This window comes from Typha angustifolia, chromosome 10 (assembly GCF_048772165.1).
Source record: "Typha angustifolia cultivar Huaian chromosome 10, ASM4877216v1, whole genome shotgun sequence".
Classification (NCBI taxonomy): Eukaryota; Viridiplantae; Streptophyta; class Magnoliopsida; order Poales; family Typhaceae; genus Typha; species Typha angustifolia.
This window is the reverse complement of record NC_133248.1, coordinates 9,522,386-9,533,982: the sequence shown is the minus strand read 5'-3', so window position 1 is coordinate 9,533,982 and position 11,597 is coordinate 9,522,386. Positions and strand designations below refer to the sequence as shown.

The 11,597-nt window shown below is 44.0% G+C and overlaps 2 protein-coding genes across 2 annotated transcripts; both read left to right on the top strand.

Moving 5' to 3' along the window:
* The first annotated feature begins 170 nt into the window (after positions 1-170).
* LOC140768446 (uncharacterized) lies at positions 171-7,989 on the top strand. Its single transcript, XM_073108713.1, has 4 exons — positions 171-780; positions 1,303-2,992; positions 5,412-6,203; positions 6,368-7,989. The coding sequence occupies exons 1-4, from the start codon at positions 212-214 to the stop codon at positions 7,892-7,894; spliced, it is 4,578 nt and encodes a 1,525-aa protein (XP_072964814.1). The 5' UTR covers positions 171-211; the 3' UTR covers positions 7,895-7,989.
* Positions 7,990-8,390: 401 nt separating this feature from the next.
* LOC140769097 (ASI1-immunoprecipitated protein 1-like) lies at positions 8,391-11,530 on the top strand. Its single transcript, XM_073109658.1, has 3 exons — positions 8,391-8,455; positions 9,675-10,146; positions 11,123-11,530. The coding sequence occupies exons 2-3, from the start codon at positions 9,688-9,690 to the stop codon at positions 11,273-11,275; spliced, it is 612 nt and encodes a 203-aa protein (XP_072965759.1). The 5' UTR covers positions 8,391-8,455; positions 9,675-9,687; the 3' UTR covers positions 11,276-11,530.
* Positions 11,531-11,597: the final 67 nt, after the last annotated feature.

Sequence of the window (11,597 nt, the reverse complement as noted above, 5' to 3'; positions counted from 1 at the left end):
CTCATATTTGTCATTGAATTTTCGAAAACACCCACGTAAATAAGTTGTTTTATATAATTTAGTAGAAACAAATGGTCAAAGTAAAAGTATAGGGCGTGAAATGGAAAAAAAAAAAAAAAAAACCGTACCAAAACAGAGCTGATAAGGGAATGAAGCTTATATAAGTGCATGCAGGCACCGAAGGAAGTAGAGGCTCGAAGGCTCACCCAAAATGGCCATTAAAGTCCATGGTCTCCTCCTCACTTCATGGCTTGTTCTCTCTGCCTTCTTCTCAACGGCGACGTACGCCAATAGATCCACCTACATCATCCACATGGATAAGTCTTTGATGCCTGGCCTGTTCTCCGACTACCGGGGATGGTACGCCACCACCGTCAACTCCTTACGCGCGTCCACCGCCCACGGAGATGACGACACTCCGAGCCTTGTCTACACCTATGACAGTGCCATCCATGGCTTCAGTGCTCTCCTGTCGGTTAAAGAGCTTCAAAGACTTCGCCGGTCACCGGGGTTCGTGTCGTCCTACCGCGACCGCCAGGCGACGCTCGACACCACCCACACCTTCAAATTCCTCTCTCTGAACCCAACCGCTGGCATCTGGCCGGCGTCCAAGTTCGGTGAGGACGTCATTGTTGGTATGATCGATACTGGGATCTGGCCGGAGAGCAGGAGCTTCGACGACGCCGGCATGACGGAGGTGCCCAAGACGTGGAAGGGCGAGTGTGAGCCGGGGGTCGAGTTCAACTCCTCCATGTGTAACCGGAAGCTCATCGGAGCCAGGTGTTAATCTTTCTATGTTAATTTGATTAGGGGGATTTGTTATTATTTTTGTTAGTAACACAAATATATGCACCCTTTCATACTGCATTGTTAGAGATAATAATCAAATAATTTAAAACCTTAAACCATTAGATGACAAACCAAATAATAGCTTCTACCATAAATTACCATAATCATTATTTATGATATATATTATTATAATTGGTATTAGATATTATCATAAAATTGATATTAATATAGCATATTATGCATGGTAGCATACTAGTCCTTATTTCCTACGATATATACTTACCCTCTCATATTTGGTGTAAATCTATTTTCCATTATTGTAATGGTCTCATTTAATTATAAATAGGTTACCGTTTTGTTCATCTTAACAAAGATATAATTAATCTTTCCATTGTTACTCCTCTTCTTCTTCTGCTATTCTCTTTCTCTTTAGTTTTTTTATATATTCAAATAATAAAAATGAATTTCTTATTTATTTATTTTCATAACACTTGAATCCATACACCATGCTAGGTACTTCAATAAGGGACTCCGGGCAGCCAACCCAAACATCACCATCTCCATGAACTCGGCGAGGGACACCGAGGGCCACGGCACTCACACCTCATCCACCGCCGCCGGCAACTACGTCTCCGGCGCCTCTTACTTCGGCTACGCACCCGGCACGGCGCGCGGGATCGCGCCGCGCGCCAGGCTGGCCGTGTACAAGACCAACTGGGATGAGGGCCGTTACGCGTCCGACGTGCTTGCCGGAATGGACTCTGCCATCGCCGACGGCGTGGACGTCATCTCGATTTCGATGGGCTTCGACGGCGTGCCGCTCTACCAAGACCCGATCGCCATAGCCGCATTCGCGGCGATGGAGAAGGGCATTTTGGTCTCTTCTTCAGCCGGCAACGCAGGGCCTTCCTTTGGCCCGTTGCACAACGGCATCCCATGGCTGTTAACCGTCGCCGCAGGATCAATAGACCGCGAGTTCGGAGGAGTAATCGAACTCGGCAACGGGCACACTATAGTCGGCAATTCGTTGTATCCGGAAAACGCTTTCATACAAGACGTGCCATTGGTCTACAACGACGCCATCTCGTCATGCGATTCGTTACGATCCTTGTCACGTGCCAATAACATGGTGGTCGTGTGCGCCGACACCGGATCTTTGTCGGACCAGATTTATTTAGTATCCAAATCCGACGTGGCAGGAGCTATATTCATATCTAACTTAACACTTTTCGGATTCATGATCAACTACCCGGCATTGATCGTTGCCCCTAAAGACGCAGCTCCTTTGGTCAAGTACGCTGCCACAAACAACACCCCTAAAGTCACAATTAAATTCCAGCAGACTATATTAGGCGTGAAGCCGGCGCCGACCGTCGCTGACTACTCCTCGAGGGGACCTTCACCGAGTTATCCCGGCGTGCTAAAGCCTGACATATTAGCACCGGGAACCGACGTCCTCGCCGCTTGGGTGCCGACGTCGCCGACCGCAGAGATCGGCAATACGGTGCTGGCAAGCGAATTCAACATCATCTCCGGTACATCGATGGCGTGCCCACACGCGAGCGGCGTGGCAGCGCTGCTGAAGGCGGCTCACCCCGATTGGAGCCCTGCCGCCATCCGATCGGCGATGATGACCACCGCGACCGACGTCGATAACTCACACCGTCCGATTAAGGATGCAGGAAACGGGTACGACCTCGCTGGGCCGCTGGCCATGGGAGCCGGCCACGTTGAGCCTAACAAGGCGTTGGACCCGGGACTGGTCTACGACGCCGGGCCGCAGGACTACGTTAGCCTTCTCTGCGCCGCGAAATACACCAGAGAGCAGATCTTGGCTATCACGAGGTCGGCGGCGAGGTACAATTGCTCGAAGGCCGTCTCCGGCGAACTTAACTATCCATCCTTTATTGCTATCTTTGGAGGTAATGCCACTCGTGGTGGTATGAAGAAGTTTCGGAGGACTGTGACTAACGTGGGAGATGGCCCGGCGACCTATAATCTCGTGATCGTCAAGCCGATTGGCGTCGAGGTGGCTGTCCGGCCGGCGAGGTTGGAGTTCAGGGAAGTGGGGGAGAAGCTGAGCTACGCGGTGACCATGAAGGTTAGTCCAGCGATAATAGAAGGGAAGAAGGCTTCTCATGGAGCTATAATTTGGCGTGATCTTAGAGGGAAGTATAGTGTGAGGAGTCCGTTTGTGGTGCTTTGAGATTCGGTCACAATGTTGTCCTTCAAATATTGGGCCTCAAGATAACCCTCTACTGGTTTGAGGCCATAAATAATTAATAGGCCAAATTATATTGGCCCTTGACCTAAGGCCCATAAAAGTCTCACGAGTGCTAAGAAAATAATCAACACCTTTATTTTAAAAAGCAAAATAAACTTTGTATTAGTTACTTGGGACAAGTACAATAAAGAAAAGGCAAAACTTTTTAGATGACTTAGTAATTACGAGCCAATTTGCAATATAATTAGCCTCGTGTCAACACATAAAGAGATTTTGGAATAAAGAAAATCAGAGAGTATGCAATGCCAATCTTTAATGAAATTGTATATAGTCTATGAGGCACAGTGGGGGTCATTTAACATGTTCACCAGTAGAAGGAGAATCGGTTCACCATTTCAGCACTGCTTACGTCTCACTAGTATCTTGTTTGAATAATTTCTCCTATTATAATCTTTCATCCTTCTTTGTTCTACTCTCAGACAATCTCAAATCATTCGTAGCATATATTAGTCCGTTGACAACTCTGACGTCGATATTCCAGCTGGTTAGTATTGCTGATGAACAGTATGATCATATGTCCAAAATGTGGTCCTCATCATCACCAAACTAACGTGGTTATTGTGAATAAGATCAGTGCGGAAATTGCGGTCCCTTTAGGCTTTTACGAGAAGTCCAAGTCCAGCACTCAATCAAGCGTGACCTCCCAGTGATCACTTTCTCCCTCTGATTAATTCTTCTGTTTATACTTTTCATGTCTTTTTTTTTTTACCATCAATAATCTCTCAGTTGAGATATTTCAATATATCCACTCTGCCACCTTCTACTCCACTGAGAGTAATATTCAGCCTCTGGAGATACTATTCTTCAATTCCAGCTCGCCTTCGGAGTGTGATTGATTATCAGTTTGACATCTTATGATGGTTACTTTAGCATTAATATAATAGTAGAATCTTCAAGAGAGAAGCTCATACTGTGTCTAACCTTCGGATCTCTCTCGTAAAAATTTAGAAGCTATCTTTTGCTCGCTGCTCTAAGATTAGCTTCAAAGATTTCTCTACCCTAACCACCTTGTAACGCCTTTAACAGCTCTTTGTTCCTTGTTCTCTAACCCTTGTTGAACATATATACTTGTTCTATACCCATTTTTCTCAAAAACAAAATGATGCACGGGGGAAGGAATCAAATTGGCCTTTGAAGTCCTCGATGCTTCTAACACGAACATACTTTTAGCTTTCAAGAGGTAAGAGATAGTTGAGTATGTGCAATTCCTTCTAGATCTAGGTATTTTAATCCACCTGCTAAACACGAAATATTAGTGTTGTTTAAGGAATAACTACATTAAGACTACATGAACTCTTTCCCATTTCCAATGTACCCTCTTATCTTTGTTTCTCACATTAACATTTTAAATTATAGAAAACCTCTCTGTAGACAATTTTAATAAAAAAATATCAAATAATGATTTTAATCCTTAACTTTGCTCTAATTTTCTTAACCTAGAATAAGGGTAATATGGTACACGACACTTACATATTATTACCAAAAAAATCTTAACAGATACCTAATTGAAGAGGTATTTTAAACATTTTCAATAGTTATGGGGGGACAATATGTCAAAAATAAATAACTAAGGAAGTCTATATGGAAATAAGCAACAAGAGTTTTACATATAATTATAATTTTTTCCTTTCAATCAAATATTGAATGCAAAGATATGACTAATACAATCTCTGCTAAATTTATTGAGGTTAGGAGTACCAATTAGGAGGTCGCCCCACCCCCATGGATCTGTTTCCATATCCCAACCTTTACGAATGGATGATGTTACACCCATGTTACTCTTGTAGTGGTCTCTTTAATTGAATAAATAAAAAAAGTACGTTTTAATGGTGATTGACTACCTACCTTCTGTCTCTCACTGGAACCCACATCCTCATCAACCTTTTTGTGTTACTTGGCTCGTTTCATACTACTCATCGAGTTCTTGCATGTTGAATGACTCCGAGTCTACCTATAAATGCTTTAGGTTCTTTACAGTGTAAGTGTAAATATGACTACTCTTAAGCATCACAGGGAGATAAATGATAGCCATGAGATAACCAAGTTGTGGAAAAAAAACAAAGAAATTTAGAAGAAGAGAATGCCAATTCCATCAAACGTGAACTACGTGCATAAAATAACTACATATTCACGGGTAGGATAATTAACATTAATCGGAACACGCCAATTGCTTGTCCACCACAACCCTCACATTGACTTGTAGCAAATTGAGCAGCAGTTCCAGACAAGCAGCCAACAAAAATTTGGACCAACCGAGCCCATGACTCTCAATTATTGTTCCACCCATCGTCTCAATTCTCACCCCGTTTTGATTTATAAGAAGAATGGCATGCAATGATGCAAAAGACTTCCTCTCACTATCCATCCCACAATCCCCATATCCATGGCTTTTCTCTTATCGTCCCACTGTGCCTGGATAACTTCGGTAGCACTATTGGCGATAGCACACTTGTGCTCCATGTCAGCAGAACACGACACCTATATTGTCCACATGGACTCGTCAGTGATGCCGAGAGCCTATTCCGACCGACGTAGCTGGTACGATGCTACGCTCGCGTCCGTTGCCTCGGAATTCGGTATTATCTACGTGTATGATAACGCAATCCACGGATTCAGCGCGCGGTTATCCGCGTCGCAGGTGGAGCAGCTTAGGAAGTCTCGTGGTTTCTTGTCGTGCTACAAGGACGCACAGGTCAGGAAGGACACGACGCACACCCCGGAGTTCCTCGGCCTCACTCCGGCTTCGGGGTTATGGCCAGCGGCCGACTACGGCGATGACGTCATCGTCGGGGTGGTGGACAGCGGGGTGTGGCCGGAGAGCGCTAGCTACCGCGACGACGGCTTGTCGGCCGTGCCGGCCAGGTGGAAGGGCGCTTGCGAGGGGGGCGAGGATTTCGATGCGTCGTCGGCGTGCAACCGGAAGCTCATCGGCGCCCGAAGCTTTAGCAAGGGGCTTCGCGCCGCCTATCCCAACCTGACTATCGTCAACTCCCCCCGTGACACGGACGGGCACGGGACGCACACGTCGTCCACGGCGGCGGGAAGCCCGGTGGACGGCGCGTCCTTCTTTGGGTACGCTCCTGGAGTTGCACGTGGCATGGCGCCCCGTGCCAGGCTGGCCGTCTATAAGGTCATCTTCTCTTCAAGCTTGTCATACTAAATTTATGAAATAGTAATCAAACATAACTCTCACTCTCTATCATAAATAGAGGCAAGAAATGTATGAATTTGAATTATTCAAAAGCTTAACATGATAAAGAACGACAGATTTAATGTTTTATAATATTCTACCAGGTTTTATGGGACGTGGGGGCCCTCAAATCCGACGTCATCGCGGGGATCGACAAAGCCATCGCCGACGGAGTCGACGTCATCTCCATCTCCCTCGGCGTCGACGACGTCGCCCTATACGAGGACCCGATCGCCATCGCCGCCTTCGCCGCCGTGCAGAAGGGCATCTTCGTCTCGACCTCTTCCGGCAACGAGGGCCCCTTCCTGGGCCTCCTCCACAACGGAACTCCCTGGGTCCTAACAGTCGGCGCCGCCACCGTGGACCGCGAACTCGGCGCCCTCATCCAACTCGGCGACGGCTCCTCTGTCATCGGGGAGTCGGTCTACCCCGGGCGCCCAACCATGTTAACCAAACTCCCAATCGTCTTCTTGGGCTCGTGCGGCAACAAGACCACGCTAAAGTCGGCGCGTCACAAGATTGTCGTCTGCGATACCAAAAACTTCTTAAGCGACGCCGTACAAGCAGTCCAGTCCGCCAAAGTACTAGCAGGCCTATTCATAACCACTGACCCGTTTAAAGATATCTTTGCCCAGTTAACATTCCCCAGTGCTATCATCACCCCAGAAGATGGCCGAATCCTATTGAGCTACATCAATAGGAGTTCTGATCCAATAGCGAGTATAAGATTTAGGGAGACCATCTTGGGCTCAAAGCCTTCACCCGAAGTGGCCACCTACACCTCCCGAGGCCCATCGGCGAGCTGCCCAAATGTCCTCAAGCCCGACATTGTCGCCCCGGGCTCGTTAATCTTGGCCTCTTGGGCACAAAACAGCACGGTAGGGAGTGTTGGATCTCATGAGTTATATAGTCCTTTTAATATAATTTCAGGTTCGTCGATGGCCTGCCCGCACGCCTCCGGTGTGGCAGCTTTGCTAAAGGCGGCGCAGCCGAGCTGGAGCCCGGCCGCCATCCGGTCGGCGATCATGACCACTGCAAGCCCATTGGATAACACACTCATGCCCATTAAGGATATGGGTCGGAAGGGCCGGCCTGCTAATCCACTAGCCATGGGCTCTGGCCACATTGCGCCCAATAAGGCTCTTAATCCTGGCTTACTGTATGATGCTGCCTCTGAGGACTATGTGAGGCTCTTGTGTGCTTTGAACTTCACTGTGAACCAAATCAAAGTGATCACAAAATCTTCTGCTGTCGATTGTTCCGACGCATCGCTGGATCTCAATTACCCATCGTTCATCGCATTTTTTGATGTGAACCGCACCTCGACAACAACAACTGCGAACAAGATTGTTAAGAAGTTTACAAGGACTCTAACCAACGTGGGAGATGCTGTGGCTACTTATTATGTAAAAGTGAAGAAGATTAAAGGGTTCTCAATCAGCGTAGTGCCAGATAAGTTGGTTTTTGGAGATAAATATGAGAAGAAAAGCTTCACACTTATTATAGAGGGAAATATGAAGAAGAAAAAGAATGAGGTGGTTCATGGCTCAATGACTTGGGTGGATGATAAGGGTAAATATGAAGTCAGGAGTCCTATAGTGGCAACCACTATAAGCTCAGAACATTTGTGAATTTTGATTCAGTGGAATTGTATTCGTCTAGTTTTCTTTTCCACAGTTAGTGAGACATTGACTCAAGCACGACGAGATATTTCATATTCATCCCTGTATTTATCTATTTATTTTGCACAATTGGCTAAGGGAACAACTGGATCACAATTGCAAACCATATTCGGTAAAACTTATTCAATTTAATTATTACACGTAGACGCATCCGGCAAACCAGAAACCAACCAGAATAAATTAATTCTTTTATCAAGAGGCGTAATTGCACAAATTGCAATGCTATCTTTAAGATTTATCCACTTTATTCATAGGTATTAAGTATATGATAATATGACGCAAAGCAATTAAGGATATGCTATTTTATGCCTGTTATCTTATCGGATCGGGTCTGGTATCTATCATGGTTTGGGTCCGCACGTAGCCTCTCTCGTGTCACCGGGTCGGGTCAAATCAGTACGACAGATAATAGTTTTCCCTCCTAACTGTCGCGTCTTCTTGCTCTCTACCCTCTCAAACACCTCCTCGTTTCAAAAGATCCGTTCTTAGTAGGGAAGAGGCTTCTCAGAGGTGCGTGGACTGCCAAATCTTCTCACCTTTGGTGTGTTTTATTCTTCTTCTTTTAAGGCATTGTTCGAATCTCTTCGTTCTTGATGCAAATCGTCTGGTATTCGGTTGTTTTGGCACCGTAATAATGCGCTCGAAGCTAAGTGGATTGCATGTTGGCAAAAATGAGTTGGGTTTAGGGTTTAATCTGTTCGTCGAATCTTGAAGGATTTTAGAACCGTTTAAGGCTTGCTATAGTATGATCATTCCTTCATTCATGGAGGAAATGTGAAAAACCACGCCTTTTTTTTTTGATATATTTCTTGGAATGGCTATAATATCTCTATTTCACCCTTTTTTTTATGTGCAGTCGCCTTGATGTTGGTATATGTTGGTAGGTTGTCAAGATAGAATCATAGAATCTAGGGTTTGGAGGTTTTGATCAACTATCACGTTTTTCTTCCAAGAAACACGGACTTTGTTCAATTTCCTTTTTTCCTCTGGTAGGCGCTAGATGTGTTCTTTCACCTTATCTTATGGACATTCGCTGTTTCTGTCATATGTTGATGTGGAAAAGGAATTATCATCCCAAGTTCTAAGATTTTAGACCGTTGGAATTTGATTGAGTAATGGGGCCGGACAAGAAAAGTATTTATTCTTCTTATGTATTAGACTCATAGTTGTTTTCATTTATGTCTTAGCTCAAATATACTGAGATATTCTTTGTGAAAGTTAAGCCAATGATGAGTTTAGAGATATTATTACCGAAAAGTTTTAGGGCTTATTCTGATGGTTGGAAGATGACACTGTCATCAGAGATAATAGTGGACCATCTCATACTGTATCAATGATTAGTAGTTTACTTCTTATTAGATTGATTTCCAGTACGTTGGAATTGGATAACATTGATGACCTTTTCACGATGACTAATGTGTAAATGGTTCTTGGGTCCTTTTCTTCTTCAATTCTGCTGTGTTGACTTGGTGACAATTGACCGATGGCAGAGATCTAAAACTTGTCAATTTGGTGCTTAAATAAGAAGATGGATGTCTAAACAAGAAATCGTTACGCTTAATTAAGTGCTTCAAAGTGGATATAAAAGGCTGGTAAATGAAGATGGTACTGTTCCTTAGCAATGGCATTGGGTGGTCCTGAAGTGAAGATATTTAACACGATGTGTTGAGTTTCCTGTTGTAAAAGTTTTATACTTAACCATAGTTCTCATTTTCACTTTGTGCCGCAGGGTCAGCGAAACCATGTCAACATCCTCAGAGCGTGCCAAGGAGGTGGCGTATTCTCGATTTAGGGATAAGGTCAAGAAGACAGTACTGCTTGACAACCTTTCTCCTCGGGTGACAGAGTCAGTCGTCAGAGCAGCTCTGGAGCAATTTGTGTGTGTTGTCAGTGTAGAGTTCATTCCAAACTACACGATTCCCTACAATGTTCCACAAGCTGCATTGGTTGAAATGGAGAATCCCAACCAGGCAAGCTCCATAGTCAGTATGATGACTGACTACCCTTTTATGATGTCTGGGATGCCGAGGCCTGTAAGGGCACGTCCTGCCAAGGCAGAAATGTTTCCTAATCGTCCTTCGCGCCCTGGCAGAAAGATACAGTTTCGCTGGGTGGAACCCTCTGATCCATATTTTCAAGTGGCAAAGCAGTTGAAGAAATTAGCCAGGAAGCATAACGCAGAAACTTTAGCACTCATCAAGGTAATTGTCTTATGTTGAGATGCTCAGTTGACTTTTGCTCTCCTTTTGTTTAACGGAAAAAGTTAATTAACTTATATCTGATGGTTTTCAGTTGGTTCATTGTTTTGTTATGCAACAATCTTGGCAGCTAGATAATAAAATGATCTTTTTGTTTAAATAAACAAAAATTACAATCTCGCACATTTTCGTTCAAAAATAGAAAACTAAGGGCACCATCCATGTTTTGATCGTCGACTAACAGAGCTTTACTTGAAGTTCAAATCATTTTGGAGTACTGCTTAACCCTTTCTGAGGCCAATTAGTTTAAGTTCTTGTGCTCATATCAACTTGTTCTTTATTGGTGAAAGAGGCCACAAGTCCACAACCCAGTAGTTGTGCTGTTTGTCTGTCAAATCCTATATTGCATGGCATGGTTCCTCATACTAAGCCAGAAAACAAAAGGAAATCCATTTAATTAGATAATTCATTCATTCTGATAGCTCGGCTCAAAGATAAGCTGGTCAAATTGCTTAGCAGAGATCAGGTTACTGCAGCTTGTTGGCATTAAAGAGTTATTAAGGAGCTATTTTGCAGCCATTTTGTTTAGATTTTCTTGTAAACCTTTTTGTTTTTCACTTTTTATAATTTGGAAGCACGTGTTTTAATATTGTTTTTAGTTACCAAGATTTAACAAATTTTGTCTATCAGCCTACTAAAACATTAAGGGTAGGGGACAGAGTGTCTCTGCTATTCAAGAGAGAATAATTAATTTTAGGGGACAAGTTAAAGTCAATTTTCTATTGTTTCTTCCTTTCCAATAGAGACCAAATAGATAGGGTCAGAATTTAAATTTTTGGAAACAAAAATAAAGCAGGTGCAGCCATGCGCAAACGATGTCAATGATGCCCACCGATGTGCCTAAGCCCCAAAAGACATTAGCTTTGCATGATTATTGGCGTCCTTGCTTAATGCCCTCCTCTTTGTTTGCATGTCACAGCTACAACTCGAAGAGGAGGAGAAGCTTGCGCAGCAGCAGCGGGAGATCCTTAATGCAAACTACAAGAAGCTTGAGATGATTGAGAACATCATGCAGAAGGGAACTGTTTCTCGCTTGGCTCGCTTTTATGGCTTGAACCTGGCTGACGAGTAGTCCCTCTAATCATCTGCCTAATTTTGCTGCTTCTATCTTTTGAAGACTGTACATGGCAACAGTCTATTAACGAACATACGTACATACATACGCTGTGGGATGTAGTCACAGAATACATGCCATATGTAAATCGGCCAACAAACCATTGCTTTCTGGCGAAATATAATTACCTTTAATGCACTTGTAGTTTCATAGTATTATCCTAAAATCTTTCAGCCAGAGCTTGTGATATATTCTTGCATAATTATTGGCTCTCAAATCCAGCCACAGCTTATTATTCAATCATATTGTTAATACTTTTTCTTCTTCTTTTGTGTGGTTA

What these genes read in the sequence shown, in the direction of transcription:
- LOC140768446 (XM_073108713.1), top strand. Translation starts at nt 212, where the DNA reads ATGGCCATTAAAGTCCATGGTCTCCTCCTCACTTCATGGCTTGTTCTC. An exon ending in CGGAAGCTCATCGGAGCCAG is followed by an intron (nt 781 to 1,302) that starts GTGTTAATCTTT and finishes ACACCATGCTAG; the next exon opens with GTACTTCAATAAGGGACTCC. An exon ending in GGAGTCCGTTTGTGGTGCTT is followed by an intron (nt 2,993 to 5,411) that starts TGAGATTCGGTC and finishes GGCATGCAATGA; the next exon opens with TGCAAAAGACTTCCTCTCAC.
- LOC140769097 (XM_073109658.1), top strand. Translation starts at nt 9,688, where the DNA reads ATGTCAACATCCTCAGAGCGTGCCAAGGAGGTGGCGTATTCTCGATTT. An exon ending in AAACTTTAGCACTCATCAAG is followed by an intron (nt 10,147 to 11,122) that starts GTAATTGTCTTA and finishes TGCATGTCACAG; the next exon opens with CTACAACTCGAAGAGGAGGA.